At 35.4% G+C, this 18307-nt stretch overlaps 1 protein-coding gene across 2 annotated transcripts; it reads right to left on the bottom strand.

The window, feature by feature from the left end:
- Window positions 1-270: 270 nt before the first annotated feature.
- On the bottom strand, window positions 271-16755 carry LOC129871193 (uncharacterized). Of its 2 annotated transcripts, none has more exons than XM_055946072.1 (10): window positions 16454-16755; window positions 10067-10241; window positions 9748-9906; window positions 3635-3728; window positions 2708-2778; window positions 1651-1702; window positions 1329-1377; window positions 1101-1241; window positions 744-863; window positions 271-661 (listed from the first exon to the last, which is right to left on the bottom strand). In XM_055946072.1, exons 1-10 carry the CDS (start codon window positions 16651-16653, stop codon window positions 529-531), a joined length of 1194 nt encoding a protein of 397 aa, XP_055802047.1. In that variant the 5' UTR covers window positions 16654-16755; the 3' UTR covers window positions 271-528. The 2 variants fall into 2 exon arrangements, with proteins under 2 accessions (XP_055802047.1, XP_055802048.1); XM_055946073.1 differs by lacking the exon at window positions 16454-16755 and adding an exon at window positions 10383-13188.
- Between the last annotated feature and the right edge of the window lie 1552 nt (window positions 16756-18307).

Consider the following 18307-nt stretch of genomic DNA (forward strand, 5'->3'; position numbering starts at 1 on the left):
ATACATATTCTCTTGTTCTTCTTCCTTTATAAAATTGTCAAGTTAGTTAATTCATAACAGTGAGGAAAACGTGGAAGGAATTATTCTGTTAAGTACGAAAGAATGTAATGTAGAAAAGCACTATGGGGTGAGAATAAGGGTCAGGGGTGTGGGTTTGGGACATTAAAGGTGGAAAAAAAAGATAATAATCTTAAAATGCCACTTCTAAAACTGTTTTTCTAACTCTCATTATAGAAATCGTTTTCCTTATTTTTAAAGAACAGAACCTGCTTTCTTAGAAAAAGATATTTTCTAATATATTTTAACCAGCCAAACCTGAATTATTGTTTTCCTCCTTACCAAAAACTCATAGTGTAGTTGTTTATTTTAATCTATTATCATTTTAAAATGTAAATTACCTTCGTGCCGCTAACTAGCTACGTTAAAAAGCAGAGCAGCCGGGGCATATGAAAAGATGTCAATAAAACCCCCCCAGTATTTTTCTCTTGAAGCTGTGCGTCAAAACTAATTTTGCACAGAAATATCATGTTAGACGCTTGAAACAGAAAGGAGATGTTCATGCCTACTTCCTATGAATTTCTGTCGAAATTGCTCGAATTTTCCTTCTTGAATTGCCTCTCTGATAGAGCGGAAGAATCCCAGAAAATGATGTGTGTTGTGCCTGGGAAATGAAAGACAAGCTCACATTAAGCATCATGAAGACATGACAAAAGAGCCAGAGAATAAGTCAGAGAGTTTCATACATTTCAAGCAGAATATGTGCCAGCATCTCATGGACATTGAGAAGGTGATTGATGTAAGCTTTTGTATGATTTTGGCATGTATAACACTTGCAATTATCGACGATAGGAGATATATCTTTCCTGTGAGAAGGAATGGAGAGGGAGATCATAAATTGCATTATCAGTGAACATCTCAGTATTTTACCAGAACAGCCACCCCAGAAAGGCCCCAAGCTAAGTTTATTGAAGGACATAGAAAGATTACATACTATCACTTCTATAAGAATAACATCGAGCGCAATTGTAGGTATGCTAGTATGTTGCAAATTTCAGTTTCAGTGAGTATCACAGGAAGTCTGAAGGATGAACATGACTTACCTATACACTGTTGCTTTCAAATTTATCTTTGTGCCATCACATCCTGAATCACTATTTGGTTGATATTTAGTAACTTGCGCCTCCATGCTTTCAAGTGGAAAGGTGAGAGCAAAGCCTCCTAGTGTGAGATGGTAGATGTAGCTGGAAAAAAAATCCAGTGTCACAATTGCAGCTAAGATATTCAGATATAGAGGAAAGGAGACACCAATATCCTGAGCTAGCACTTACGTGGAATCAAATAAATCAACACCTGCAGAAACACCTTGCAAGACCTCTTCTGTAGAGAAAACAAGTTAATCCGCTCAGCCACAAGAAGAATACAATTATTAATTCAAATATCCAACAGTTTTCACAGTGAGAAAGCAAGTGGGTTGAATCTGGTGGATACTGAAGTTGTTTCTTTATACTAGCTAAGTAGTTATAACAAACAAGCTCTCTTCTTTTTCAAACACAATATCAATCTCTATGTTGACATGCATTTATATGCAAATATTTTTCCGTGAGTGCAACATTGAACGAGTGACAGAAGCATTCATGATATCAGTCTTGCCTGGTAGTCCAAGGCCACTTATAAGACGTGGCTTTTCTTCAGGTAAACTATCCTGCAACCAGTAACATCATAAGCCACCATAAACTTGAGTTTTCCACAGTATGCAAATAAGTACAATATTTTACAGTCTACCAAAGACATTAAGGACACCCCCCCCCCCCCACAAAAAAAAAAAAACATAACATAACTTGGAGAAGCCCATTTGTCCGAAACTAACATTTATTGTCAACTTTAAGGCTGCCATAAAAATGAAAATAAAAAGTTAGCACGAACATTGACCTTCAAGTGAAGAGACTGAATGAAGATGATTAGCAACTTATGGACCCGAAGGAGATCATAAAGGAAATTTTACACAACACAACCACCTACAACTTTTTCACATGTACTGCAAATTGGCACTTAAGCACCAGCACCGAACTACTGCAACAATGCAGGACCATAGACGGTCCCCAACTTATATTAAAAATCCATGTTATGGATTCTTCACTTTGGCTATACATACCCGATTCAAAAGAGATGACATAGGTGAAACTATTGATATGAACCTTCAAATACACTAAAGACCTGACAACAACATAATCCTCGTGTGGCATTCGAGTCAAACTGAGTTCAGTCTACATTTTACATTACATAAGGTGCTAAGTATTCAAAAGAGCTCCTAAAAGTATATGGAGGAATAGCCCCAAGGGTTTGGTTCAATGGCAAAAGTAATAGAGCACGAAATATGTGGTAGGCAGTAGAAACACATGATGAGTTTGAATTCTTCTGGTGAACCCTAGTATTTAAGTGGAGAAAGGTAGAGGGGAGGGTCCATTATCTATTAAGTTTCGAAGTTGGAAACAACAGATCTCTTGATAAGTATAAGGGGAATAGACCTAAAGCAAATTGTTTATCAAAATATCTTACGATCTGATTCTTGTCTTTATGCACATTATGTAAGTTCAACAATAGTGATAGGCCTGTCTTGCCTTCCACATTCATTTTAAGACTCAGAAGCAAAAATATTTCCTGCTAAAAGAAAAAGAACAGAAGCAGAAATACCATAAGAGAATCATACCATAACAGCATTAAGGAGAGGGTTGCGCTCTTCCATGCTCTCCCCTAATCCAAATCCACCAATCCAAAACCCTGCATTGAACTCATTCTCAAATTAATAGGATATTTTCAAGAGACCAAACAAACAAATACATAGCTATGAGGCCTTTGAATATTTAACTAAAGTAAACATCAGCACAACTGTTGAAAATACATCTTAGGATATTAAAAGGGAAAAATAGATAGTTGCATTATCTCTAAAGATTTACAATAAATCTATCGGTAGCTAACTTTTAGGATTTCAAATAATAAATTTTTAAGTGAATTTCGGAGTTAGTTTCCTACTTTTTTGGGGATTGGATTTTGCAGATAAGTCATTAACATATTTTTCTATTTTTTAGTTAGGAATTGCAGCTATTAAATGTATGTCTCTGAGTTATTAATAAAACAATTTCCTTTGACAACGTTGCAATATATTTTCTCGAGTATTTTTCTCTGTGTTATTTCCTAGTTCCTTTGTTTAAAAATCAACAGCAACAAAATCACTTGCAAAAGATAGCAGATTAAAATGGACAAAGATCCCTCTCTGGTATATGCTTTAATAACTTAATTTTGTCAAAAAGTCTTTTCCATGAAAGGAACTCAAGTAAAGGGAAGTTCATCAATTAGGGCAAGATATTTTCAGATATAAAGATACTCATGAAACAAAAGAACTATTCTCCAACACTGTTGGACCTCAGTTTAGTTATGTCATAGAAAAAACCTAATACTTTTGATAATAGAAATTCTAATTGATTTATTCATTAGTTAAGAGGATTTCACTTACAAATGTCACATACTCTTGGTGTTTTTTGAACTAGACTTTGCTGTCACTCATCAGATTGGATTTCTGTTACAATTACCAATACAGTGGCAAGGAAGTATATGACTTTGAAGAAAGTAAACAAACCTTCTACATTCCTCCTAGCAACTTCTTGAGCACAACTTCGGCGCTGCTCCACCCTAGAGCCTCCAACAATGGATCCAAGCACTGCTCCGTCTGCCTGCATTTCAGCAATTATAACACTTTTTAATGAGATTATGTAGCAATATACTTGGTAGGGTTAAGAAAACCAGGAATTAATTATTATTTTTTGGAAAAAAGAGAGAAAAAGAAATAGGAGAAGGAACAAATAGGAAGAACGAATGTACCTCATTAGCAAAATGACATTGACTACATTCTATTAATAATATACACATGACCAAGTCAACACACGCATCTGTTGTTTATTGTGTTAAGGTTATCGCACTATTCTGTGATTGCTATTATTTCCTTATTAGTTACTTTGTTTTCTTCACTGTCATTTTTCCTTTCCTACCTACTTTGATATGTCATACTCGAGCAGATGGTCCTCTGAAAACAGTCTCTTTACCGCCACAAGGTAAGGGTATGGTCTGCGTACACTCTACCCTCTCTATACCCCACTTGTGGGATTTCGCTGGGTATGTTGTTGTTGTTGTTGACCAAGGCAACAAACAAACTACCCTCCTAAAACAAATTGCAAGAAAAGTGCAGTACATAATAACCAGCAAGGCAGATACCATGCTACAAGCAGTGTCATTCACTTCATTGAATTGTTATTTTTTGATAAAGGTAACATCACTTCATTGAAATTTTTTACTAAATGTGTAGTAGGGGTGGGCATAGTTTGGGTTAACCCAAATTTCAAACTGAAATCCAAACACTTTAGATATTTGGTTTGGATTATGGATTTCAAAAATCCAAATTTTTGTACCTTATATTCAACACTACGCGTATCAAATGTGCCGATTACTAATTAAGTCCAAAGATTTGTACCCTACAGCCCTACCCATTATAGTATTAAGTCCAATATGAATACACGCCATGGGAAGAAGGGAGGCTTAGGAGGGTTGAGTCACTATTTCCCTAAATATATTCTACCTGTCCCTTTGACTACATAACAACCTATGAAGTCCAACTTGATCCTAGATTTGGCAGGCTTGGATTAGTCAAGTCTTAAACTACAGGCAAGCCTATGGTACGACCTCGGGAGGCACATGATTTTCTTTATGTGAGAGAGTAAATTTTTCTTATATGTAAGTCCTTAAATTACATTTCAATTTTATTTGAGTGTATGTACTGATTTTTCTTAGTTTGATTGGTGAGGTACTTGGTTCTTGAGATGCATTTGAAAGCAAATCATGAAATAGATAGGAGGAAATTCAACTTTCGGGGTCAGGATGTTAGAAAAAATAACTTGAATATTTTAAATAGTCTTGGCATGTTAAAACTTGAAGAAATGTGTCAATAGTGCATATGCTAGGTTCTAAGTGTTGATATAAACCATTGTCATTATTCGTGATGCACGAGTGTGTCTAAGTGTGGAGTGATGATATTCGGCTAAAAGTCTATATTTAGAGTACATTATCACCTCATATCTTATGCATAATTGTGTGTTTTACGCTGATATTGGGGTGTTTCAATTTATTTATTTTACGTGAAGGATACACTTTGGATGGAAACGAGCCGGAGAGGGATGAATTGGCATGAGACTAAAGTGAGGGAAAGTTGAAGCAGATGAAACACTGGAGGCCAGGCTTGCTCACATCGACAACCAGGCAAATGAGCCATGGTTGTGGCAGTTCCGAAACAGTGACACAAAGGCAAGGTATGTCAATCACAACAACTTGGGAATTTTTGCAAAGAAGTGCTAGTCAGCCTCCTCGCGTCGCAACCCTACTGGATGAACACTCCAATTTTCCAAGCCGAGTTTGGATTGGTTTGAACGACCTCGTACACATCCTAGGTTGTATTTAAACCCCAAGAAATGTCTTTTGAAGGGGGACACACTACTTTTGGGGGCAAGAACACACAAGGAGCGAGAGCAAACAGAATTCGGCGATGAGTTTTACTTCTTCCATTCTTTCCTTGTTCATTATGAATTTTCATATTATGAGTATCTAATTTTCTTATCTAGAATTTTGATGGAACTTTTTAACGGACAAATTCTTGATAGTGATAGATATAATTGAGTCGTTTTCTCTTTCTCTGTTTGTTCAACTATATTTTGCATGTGGTTAATGGGCCCTCGATTAACAGTGTGATATCTTGTATTGCTTGAGAAAGATTACAAGATTAAGGTTTAGTTGAAAGTCGTCACTTCTAAGTTGTTAAGAAATTAATTGCTTACACTTAAAATTGGGTTTAGAAATAATGAAGCTTTAACATGATTTTGTGAGTAGTTTAAATTGTTAGTTCGAGAGAACACCTCTACAAAATTACTACAATTAATCAAGAGATATTTGCAGTAAGAAATGACACGGTTAATAGAGAATACTTCGGCGAATTATAGTTGACATGTTAAGAGGTTATTCTCATTAATCACCGAACAATCAATATCTCCTCTTCTCCTCTTATTTTGTCACACGCTATCAAAAAGTTTTTACAATCTTAGTTCATACCTAAATGCTTATCAGTGGATCGCATTATTTTTTTTGTGTGGGCAAAGTTCTTTTTGTACTTTTAAATAACGTAGGTGTTCAGACCAACTTGCATACACCTAAACTAATCCATTGAATACTTGCATCTTCCCACTAATAAATGTAATTCTACCCACTAAAGTTTAGGCAAAGGAAAAGAGCCACAGTTCCTTTTCCTTTTCATAGTTTTAGCATTTTTTCAATTGTTTTCATAGATTTAGGCTTTTAGCAGTCTTATAGCCTACTTGGCCAAGCTTTTGGGAAGTCAAAAGTGCTTATTTTTTTTCCAAGAAGTGCTTATTTTGAAAAAGTGAGATGTTTGGCCAAGCTTTTGGGAGAAAATAAGTGTTCATGGAGAGTGCAATGTTTTTCAAAAGCTAAAAAAAATAGTTCTTCCCCAAAAGTACTTTTGAAAAATTACATTGAGAAGCACTTTTTAAAAGTTTGGCCAAACACTAATTGTTGCTCAAAAGTGAGTTTTAATTGACCAGCTAAATATACACAACTTCTCCTCACCAAAAGTATTTTTTTGAAGCACTTTTGAGTACTTTTCAAACTAAACTGATTTTAGAAGTTTGGCCAAATAGGCTATTAGGCCACCTACCTAGACAAAGTTCTACATTTTTCTTCATTATTCTTGCATCTTTCTAGTTATCATCCAACATCTGCTCCTATTTCAAGTAGTCTTCCAGCAGCATTGTTGTATCATGTATGGAGCGGAGTACTGCCCAGTCAAGAACTCCCACGTTCAGAAGATGAAAATTGTGGAAATGAGGATGATGAGATGGATATTTGAGCATAATAGAAGAGATAAGATTAGGAATAAAGAGATCCGGGACAAGGTAGGAGTGCTCTTGATAGAGGACAGGATGCGGGAAATGAGATTGGATGGTTCAGGCATGTGCAGAAGAGATGCATGGACGCCCTAGTGCGGAGATGTGAGAGGTTGATCATGAATGGTTTCAAAAAAGGTAGAGGTACGCCGAAGAAGTATTAAAGAGAGATTAGACAGGACGTAACGCAACTTCAGTTTACCGCAGACAGGACCTTAGGATGTGGACACATATTAGGGTAGAAGGTTAGTTATATAGTTAGGCGTTGTCTCTCTTACTCTTCTGTACCATTAGTCGTAGTATTACTCTTGCAGTTTCTTGTCCTTTGAGTTTGGTCATTATTTGTCGTTTTTTTGTACTTTGAGATTCGTTTTATCTTGTTATGACTACAGTTCAAGATGATTTATTTAGGTTGTCTATAGTATTTTTGTCATGACTTCTCCATTTCCATTATTTCTTTCTCTATACTGCTTTGGACTATTTTTTCCTTGAGTTGAGGGTCTATCGGAAGCAGCCTCTCTACCTCCAAGGTAGGAGTAAGGTCTGGGTACACTTTACCATCCCTAAACCCCACTTTGTGGGATTACATTTGGGTATGTTGTTGTTGGTGTTTCAACAACATTGGGTTTATATCGGATGAAAGGTACTTTTTCTTTTCCGACAACCATTCTAGCAGCAGCACATCTCTTTTTGCAAATTGTTTTTGGCAGTATCACACCAACTTATGATGACCATTCTGAAAGTACTTCGCCTAGTTTGTGGTCACTTTCCCGGCAGCACCATTTCTTTCCACCCAATGTTTGGGCTATTTTCCAGCTACTATTCCAGAAAACTTTTCTGCCGAGATCAAGGCGACTATATTTTTTTCACCAAAATTAACCCATCAATTGTTTCAGTGATACTATTCTGAAAACTGCTTTGAAATATCGTATGTGTATTGTATTTGGCACCTATAAACAGGTGTGTTTTGTGTTCATCAAATCATCAAATAACCAATACATCTCTTCACAATTTTAAGAAGATTCTCAAATTTGATCTGCTCTCTAAGGCATGATGAATATAATCAGGACTCCTCTTCCAAGAACACAAACAATAGCAAAGAAACAAATCTATCTCGGAAACGGTTTTCGTGACTAGTTACTCAATTGGATAAAATGAGCTTATAAAGTTCAATTGAACAAAAGAATGGAAAGGCAAAAAACAAAACTCAATAACAAGATTACAATGATACAAGCTATAGGCATATACCTATCGAAAATCAACTCAGGGGAAAAGGAAGTACCTCTGTAGGGTTGAAAACCTAGAGATGCCAAAAAGACATGATGCAAAATTAAACTAATATGTATTTTCTTCAATGCTTTAGAGGAGTAAGCAAGAGTCATTTCTCTAAAATTATAAATTGATAAATACTTGTTTCTTCAACGATTTAAAAATGTGAGTCAGGATATGTTTCTTTAAAATTATGATTTGATCAATGAAAACAAAGCTAAGAACTTAATATACCTACACACGCTAGTTTTCAGATGAAAACATAGCATGCAATTGATGATATTTCATTTACTCAAAACTCAATCATAAAAAATATTCAAAAAGATAGATTACAAGATTGTCCTAAAGGTATTTTCTTCAATGCCTGAGAGGAGTAAATCAAGAGTCATTTCTTTAAATTTATGATTTGATCAACGAACATAAATTTAAAGAACTTAAAATACTCACACACTAGGTTTCGAATGAAAACATAACATGCAATTAATGATATTACATTTTTTGAGCTCAATCCCTACTCTATAACTTGATTTAACTTTGATCACACCATGAAAGGGCCTTCTCTTTTCCTATGTTGACCTCAGTCTATGATGAGAAATTAGAACATGTTGATAGAGTTAATTGCTAAGTTCTTGCTAATTTGAATTTCCTTCTTTTCCCATAAAAGGAAAAAGGAATCAGCAGATTTGGTTTCATTATGGCATTTACGTATGATTAAGAAATTAGTTTAGGAAATAATTTTGAGAGTTATCAGCACAGCGTAGCTTTAATTTTTAGTATTGTTTTATCCTTGTCTGATCAACTAATTTTAGTAGACCCTGAAATAATATTCAACACTTTGTGAGGTTAAGCCGTTAACACTACTACCCGATCAGAAGTTTCTAGAAACAACTTTAAGTGCATTAGCTTCCTAAGTTATTTATTTGCCACTCAAAAGTATGGATTGAACTTATCATCCAACTCATATTTTCAGTTTAATATGGAAGGTTGTTATCTAGGTCGTAAATATCTCCACTACAATGACCAACCAATACAGTGTGACAAAAGTCAGCAAAGATGACACATAGAACAAAAGGAGAAAAAGAAGGAAAAAGAAAAAGAGGAACTGCTCATTAGAAAGAACATAAAGGTTAATGACTTTGAACGACAAATCAAATTAGTTCCATTGTTTTTTATTGAGAAAAAAAGCTTCATCTAGACAATGAAGAGTACATTGTGCTGTCCTATGTCCAGACTATGAAAATGTTGTAATAAATGTACCTCCACTTCAGGTATTTACAGAAAAAGAACTCTTAAGTTATTGCTTCTTGCCACGAAGGGTGTTCAACCAACAATTAAAGTTCCACAGACAAGTCTATATAGGCAACTCTGCATGCTTTTCACATTGCATATGACATCAAACTCAGGCTTGTAATTAAGCATGTTTACATACACATTGCTACCAAAGCAGAGAATAGATAAATAGCCAGTATGATATGCCTACCGAGTTTGAAGTGATGCATTCGTCGAGCCATTTTAGTGTACGTTCAACTGAGGCTTTGTTCCTCTTTTCGGAAGCCCAAGCAGGAACTTCATCAGCTAAAGTGGCCCATAAATTAGGCCTCATTGAAGAAATCATTTCCATGTACTCTATAGGCTTAATCTGCCAAGCAAGGCAAAGAAAATTTTCATTGAACAAATAAACTTGATGGGAGGAAAAATACAAGCAAATGGATCGTCACTGGGGTGGTTGCACTAAAACATGATGGTGGTCCAATTAAAATTATAAACATAAATAAGAAAGAAAAGAATAAATAAATTACCAACATACGACCACAAGGAGTTTCAAAGGAAGCTCCAATCCTGTTAGTACTGTCATGATCTGGAATAGATATAATAGAATCCCTTGGAACAGCTACCAGTATATGATCACGTAAACCAAGCAATGGGTGCAGCCCTCCAATGTTTGAGATTGCTTTCAGGGAAATGCCTTCCAAGCTAGAAAAAGCAAATTAGACAAAGCTGAGTTGTGTGAATCACCTCATTTAAAGGTTAAATGCTTCAGCTCCTATTACAAGAGGAAAACGTATGTATTGTATAACATACAAGAACAGGAAGAAGAAGAATGTCAACTTTTACCAAGTGATGATGTTGTGCCCCGTAAAAAGAAAAGCAGGCATTAGAACTATAGCCAGAAGTGATTTTAATAGAAAGAAATCCAAGTTTTCAGTTAGATACATTAGGAGCCGAGCAGAGACTCTCTCTCTCTAGAAATCGGGGTTAAGGATTTCCTACTCCTTAGCATTTAATCATCCAAATCAATGATTCTATCAGCCACCTTTGAGCAGAATAACCTGCTTCGTGAGATTACAGCAAAGTTCAAACTCACACTACGAGCTCCACCAGCCTTTTCTTTCACTCAATTTCCAACTCTAATTCCAAAATCTCTTACGATTCACCTGTAGATTTCATTGCTGGACGATATTTGGTAGATCAGAGGTAAATTGGGATAATATTTCAGCTTCAACTCTGAATTGCACGGATCTGGGTCTTCCAGATTGCATTGACCAAACAATGAACTGTACTCCACTGCTTCTTTCTCAAGAAATAAGTTCTGACAGATCTAGCGGCAATTTGACGGGCTAATCCAGAAGCATAGTGACAGACGGAAGACTACAGTCAGGCAACTAGGTTCTGTTTTTCCTCGAGCTATAAAGCAAGTGAGGTTCTGCAACTACTCTTCTTATGCTTAATTCGATTTAAAACTGCTGGTTTGATATGTCGGGATATCCTTCATATCCTTAAAATTGTTGGTTTGGAATTGTTGGGGCTTGTTGTTCTTATTGAAAGATACATTAATAGGGGATCTTTAATTGGAGGAAAGCTTTTGCAGATTCTAAATGGAAGCAAGCTATGATTGAAGTAAGTTTTATCAAAGAATGAGACTTGCGAACTTTTCACTTCACCACCAGACAACAAGAAGTTAGTTGGTTGCAAATGGGTCTTCATTGTAAAACATTAAGTTGATGGTCCCATTGAAAGATTCAGAGCAAGATTGGTGGATAAGGGACTAACTCAGACTTATAGAGTGGATTATCAAGAGACATTAGTCCTTGTTGCAAAAATGAACACTATTAGAATTTTATCAGATGCCATGACACTTCAACCAGGCATAATAACTATATAGGATGCTTCCACAAGGTTTATGCTTTTGGAGACTCCAAAATTGATACAGGAAATGCTAATTTACTGGATGGTCACACGTCGAGCAGTTCAGCAAAATTGAACAATAATTTATGTGAGGGGCATTTGATGGTAGATTTTCTATGTGATGCTCTTAAGTTACTACATTTGCCACCCTTTCAAAATACCTCTGCAAATTTCCTAACTAGGGCTGATTTTGCAATAGCCGGATCAACAATTCTCTCCAAAGAGGATTTTTTGACTAAGAAAAGATGGATTTCTTGGGCAGAACTCAAAGCTATTGGCACCAAAGTTGGAATTTTAATGATGTGGACTTTGAAGCCGAGTTTTTTTTCCCTTTCTTGCAGATTCGAAAGTCTAACCGAGGACTTCAAATGGGTATTCACTGGTGTCTACCGGCCACACACTAATCTGGAAAGGGAGGATCTTTGGCTAGAATTAGCATCGGTTAGGGGCTTGTGGCTTGATCTTTAGGTTATAGGAGGGGATTTCAATGTTTGTAGGTTTGTCGAGGAAAGAATGAACTGCACTAGAAGATCTAGGGCCATGTTGGGCCTTTTTAACACCATTCAGGATTTAGACTTGATTGATCCTCCACTTCAGGGAGTTCAATTCACCTGGTCAAGAAGGGAGGAGCCGCTCCAAGCCTCAAGAATTGACAGGGTTTTCATCTCACCTGACTGGATTGAATCTTTCAATGCCATTAAATAGTACTCATTGCCTAGAGTGCTCTCAGATCACAAGCCTATTATTTTGGAGAGTGGAGTTTGGGAAGCTTCACCTTCTTATTTCACGTTTGAAAACATGTGGTTGCAATCAGAGGGCTTTATTGATATGGTAAGGGGCTGGTGGAACTCTTACAATGTTTTGGGCACTCCAGAATTTGTGCTCATCCAGAAACTTAGAAATCTCAAGAAGGATATAGCTAGATGGAATAAAGAGGTATATGGGAAAATTGATATCCAAAGGAACAAAGCTTTATGGGAATTAGGGAAGTTGAATCTGGTTGCTGATCTCAGAGCTTTATCAGCAGAGGAGAAAGTGCAGTCACTAAACTTAAAACTACAACTTCAGCAGATCGCAATTGCAGAAGAAATTTCATGGAGACAAAAATCAAGATGCTTATGGTTAAAAGAAGGGGACAAGAATACTAAGTTCTTCCAAAGAATGGCCAATTCACACAGGAAGAGTAATTGCATTGACAGAGTAAAGATTGGGGACTAATTGAAGATAAGGTAAAGATCAAGGATAGCGTTTTGGAATATAATCAACAAGTGTACAAAGAGACAGAAACTTGGAGACCCTCAGTTGTTTTTGAGGACCTCCACATTCTCAGCACAGAAGAAAAGGAGGAGTTCGAACTTCTTTTCTCTGAATTAGAAATCTCAGAAGCTCTCATGTCTTGTGCACCAGACAAAGCCCCAGGCCCTGATGGCTACACCATGGCTTTTAATCAGAAATCATGGAGTTTTATCAAATCAGATTTATTAGCAGCTCTCAATTTCTTCCATCAGAATTGCCAGATGTTAAGATCTTGTAATGCTTCATTGATTACTCTTATCCCTAAAAAGAAAGGCGCAGTGGAACCCAGAGACTTCCGGCCTATTAGTCTTATAAGCAGTGTGGACAAACTGCTGGCAAAAGTTCTAGCCGAGGCTGAAAAAGGTGGTGGCTTCTCTAGTCTCAAGGCAGCAGAGTGCTTTTTTGAAGAATAGGCAGATCACAGATGCTTCTACGATTGTCAATGAGGTGTTAGACTGAAAAAATGAAAACTGGATATTCTGGGATCTTATGCAAACTAGACATTGAGAAGGCTTTTGATCATTAAATTGGGCCTATCTAGTTAACATGTTGAAACAAATGGGCTTTGGGGAAAGGTGGATTAGGTGGATTTATTTTTGTATCTCAACAGTGAAGTTCTCAGTTTTAGTAAATAGGAGTCCAGCGGGATTTTTCTCTTCTCAAAAGGGGCTAAGGCAGGGTGATCCTCTTTCTCCTTTCCTCTTTATCCTTGCCATGGAAGGACTCACAAAGTTGTTAGCCAAGGCTAAGGAACTCCATTGGATTCAAGGATTCCAAGTTGGTTCATCTCCCTCCACCACAATATCTTTTTTTCATCTCCTTATGCTGATGATAACTTGATATTTTGTGGAGCTGACAGCCAACAAGTTTTCAACATCAACATCACTCTTATGTTATTTGAATTCATCTCAGGCCTTCATATCAATATGCTTAAAAGTACCATATATCCGGTTAATGAAAGTGACCAATCTAGAGGAACTAGCTAACATTCTTAGCTGCAAAAGAGGCTCCCTACCCACCACTTATTTGGGACTTCCTTTGGGTGCTCTATTTAAATCAACTGGAATTTGGAGTGGAGTCATTGAAAAAATGGAGAAAAGACTAGCTGCACGGCAGAAGCAATACCTTTCTATGGGAGGTAGGCTTACTCTTATCAACAGTGTACTAGAAAGCATACCCAACTATTGTATGTCACTGTTTCCTATGCGAAGCTCAGTCCTAAAGCAGACTGATAGGTTAAGAAGAAGATTCCTAGGAAGAGGACTTGAGACTTCCAACATGGCATCCTTGAGGACTGGCCTTGGAAACATATTTGGAGGACTAGGCAGCCTCTCAAAGTCTCTTTCTTCGCTTGGACTGCCCTGAGAGAGTCTCGCCTAACACAAGACAATCTCAGGACGAAAGATTCTCATCAACAGATGTTTCATGTGTAAGCAAGACAATGAAACTGTAAACCATCTCTTTTTGCACTGCTCTGCAGCAACCAACTTATGGCACTTATTCTACTCTATATGTGGGCGCCAATGGGTAATACCCTTCTCTATGAAAGATGCCTATGCAAGTTGATCACAGTGGAGAATTGACAAAACCACAAAAAAATTGACAAAACCATAAAAAAAAATCAGGAGAATGATTCCAGCAGTTATTTTTTGGTGTCTCTGGAAGGAGAGAAATAGCAGATGCTTTGATGGAATCTCGACTCCTATTAGCACCCTCAAGACTAGATGTTTGGAATGTTTATTCAGTTGGCACTTTCTTCCCCCTGTACACAGTGTGGATAACTTTTTGGATTTCGTTAGCTCCCTGTCTTTAGCTTAGTAGAATATTCATGGAATTTTTTGACTGTTTTACAGGTAAGTTTGCTTCATGTTTTGTTTGAAGCAGCTTCTTTTGCTCTCTTGTAACCTTGCATCTTCTTCTTGATGCTTTTCTAATATAATTTGATTACTTCACCAAAAGAAAATTACTAACCCATTCTGGAAAGGAATTTCCTAGTATGTAAAGATGCAATCAATGGAATGGAGTTCATACAGCTCATGAAGGATCTTAGGAAATTTATTTACTATTTGCCATTGCACCGCAAAAAAGGGTATACTGTTAAAAGACCAACACTATTTTCTTAGTATAGAACCTTTAACTTATTTAAGTTGTTCTTCAACACGGGACACTATATTTTACAAGGTTGGTATTTTAGTGCAACCTTCACATACAAGGTAGATTCTTTTGAATCGTTTCCTTGGGACTAGGTATTTTGAAATTATTATTATAGTTGAATAACTTGAAAATCTGACTATGAACCACAAGATCTAATACTAAAATTTTAATTTTTATATTGGTCTTGAAGAAGTAAGAGAAGGAGCTCTATTTTAGGGTCCGGAGCCAAAAGGGCTACTTTTTTCTACAAAAATGCATAAAGAACCACTTTATTAAAAAAAAAAAAAACGGGACAAATCAATGCTTGAGCAGTGATTTCATTGATATTTTTAACGCCGTTAACTTTTAATACATTGCTGCTAGTGCAGCGATTTTACACCAATTTTTTTAAAAAAAATACATCGCTGCATTTTCAACCAAAATTTTTTTGTTTTCCAAAACATACATCTCTGCAGTAGCAGCAATTTTGCACCCTTAATTTTGTTAAAGCATACACATTGCTGCAGTAGCAGCGATTTTGCAAATCTTATGACATATCAATATTGTCTCCTAGTGGTATATGGAAAGTTGTGAAATTTTAAAAAAAAAAGTGATAATGAAGAATAATTTAACTTTATTAAAAATAAATAAATTGAGTGATGATATGATTTTTGCATTTATATTTAAATATTTACTTGGTTTGTAATATTGAACTCTCAACAAAGTCATACATGGATTTATTTAGTCATTTGTTGTTTCATTTTTCCCACATTATATTACAAAATTTGTTTAATTAAGGTGTCACTATCCTTTTTCTAGATTTTTTTGGATTTCTATGGATGCGTGTATGTCTTCATCAAAGAATGAAGGGAATCACAAGGAATTTTTATACTCCTAGCCAAATTTCATCTAAGGAATCACTCCTGAACGAATTTAGTGAAGATAAATTAATCTTATTATTTCTAGCCAAAAAAATTATATTAATTTTGAGATCCAAAAATTATTTATACGCGTGGCCTTAAGCAAAAGAAATATCATTAGATTTTCGATAGAAACTATTGCCTTGACTTGGAGCCCACATATAGAGTGCAAAATCGCTGCAGTATAAAAAGGACAGCCCGGTGCACTAAAGCTCACTCATAAGGTCCGGTATGTTTTGGAAAAAAAATTCACAACTTTATATAAACCACTAGGAGATAATATTGATGTGTATTTTTTAAAAAAAATTAAGGGTACAAAATCGCTGCAGTATGTTTTGGGGAAAAAATTGGTGTAAAATAGCTGCAAGCGATGTATTAAAAAATTCAAAGGCATTAAAAATATCAACGAAAATCGCTGTTGAGAGAGTGATTTGTCGCTTTTAAAAAAAAACAACAAAAGAGCGTCTTTCATGCATTTTTGTAGAAAAAAGTAGCCGTTTTAGCTCCGGACTCCACTATTTTTCATAGCTTTACTTTAATAATAGCAAATTAACAGCATGGACAAAATAACAAACACCTTGTGTGCGACCCAATGAATTCTTACTAGAAGCAAGAAAAGGATAAACATAGGGATAAGCAAGGAAAACTTACAAGTTAAGAGGACTGAAATGCAGGAGGTTAGAATCCGGGGAAGGGAGGGAGGGGAGATGATCAGGAGGGATGTAAACAGGCAAGCCTTTGCGAGTTGTTAGGAGGAGAGCAGGTGTCTCAATGTTGTGAGGGCAGCTTCCTAGCTGAAGAACCCCAGATCGAGATTTGCCGTTGCTCCATGCCTTTACAGCGAACTTCATTCTCTTCTCTTCTTCTCTTTCTAGCCGGCGGTTTAGAGAACCCCTTTCCCGCCCTTACCTGTTAAACCCCCAAAAAGACAACAATGAGTAGGCAATCCAATATTACCACTAATTTTATTTCTTTTATTTTACAAGTTCCTCCTACAATTAACTTTTTCCTTTTACTTTACTACTTCCACAATTTCAATTTATGTGACTTCTTGTCAATTTTTAAAAAATTCAAAAATAATAATATATTTTATATTTAATAATAATTTAACTTTAAAATATCTAATTTAATTATAGTAAAATAATTTACAGCCATACAAATATTTATGACCTATTTTAGATTTAAAATAATAGATTTTTTTTTAATTTCGTGTCAAGTCAAATATCATCATATAAATTAAGATGGAAAAAGTAGTAGTTTTGTAGTACACATATCCATGAGAGCATATTTTGAAAAAGATTACATAAATATTATTAGAAAAAAATACATTTGAAATACAAAACAAAAAATGAAAGAACAAAATGTAAGTTCATTAATGAATGTTGATCGTATTTAGCTAATTCAAAAGAAGATATCATGTTTCGTTTTTTAGTTGAGACCTAGATGTTCTCATCTATTAAAATAAGGGAAAAGTATATAAAATAGATCCAGATTGAAAGTAATTATCCGACAATAAACATATTTTTTTGAGAGCCAACAGCTACATGGATTCCTTCCTTTTAGTTGTTGCCAACGCTTTTCCGGACCGCAATTGCCTCATCCTAAAGTTATTTCAGAAAATACCCCTTTGCTCTAAATATATACCCAAAATACCCCTTTAGGATAGGCCCAATTCGCGTTTATGATACCATTACAATATATATATATATAATTATGATAGTATCATTCAGTATTTGTGCAATTTTCTCCGAAAGTGTTTGATTCCTTAATGATACCATAACATATGCAATATATTGTTATGGTATCATTGAGGATTTTAAAGTGCCCCGTTAACGATTTTCAATATCATGATAATATACGAATATACTATGGTAGTATCATTCATGTAATATCGAATGACTTAGGAATACCGTTATGATACCATCACATTATATATATATATATATATATATATATATATATATATATATATATATATATATATATATATATATATATATATATATGATGGTATCATTCAACATTTGTGATGGTATCATGTTAGTATATGATCTATATTTGAAGGACTGCTCATTAATGAATGATTCCATACTATTATATATGATATTACGTGATGACATCATTCAAAATTATGAATTCCTCACTTGAAGAATTGCTCATTAGTCAATGATACCATGCTATTATATATATAATGTCTTTGTATTATTGAGGATTGACTTAGTTGTACATGAATGAATGTAGAAAATCTTAATAATACCATAGCAGTATATGAATATATTGTTTGGTATCATTAATGAGTGAGTAGCTTTGTGAGTGAATGAATAAAGGAAACACTAATGCTACCACAACGGTATATTCTTCACATACTTGCAATGGTATCATACATGAATTGAGGAGTGTTACTAATTATATGAAACAATCCTTAATGATACCATGCCAGTATATGATGGTATCATGGAGATATCTCTGAAGGATTGAAGTAGATATCAATGATACCATGATAAT

Source organism: Solanum dulcamara, chromosome 10 (assembly GCF_947179165.1).
Source record: "Solanum dulcamara chromosome 10, daSolDulc1.2, whole genome shotgun sequence".
Taxonomy (NCBI): Eukaryota; Viridiplantae; Streptophyta; class Magnoliopsida; order Solanales; family Solanaceae; genus Solanum; species Solanum dulcamara.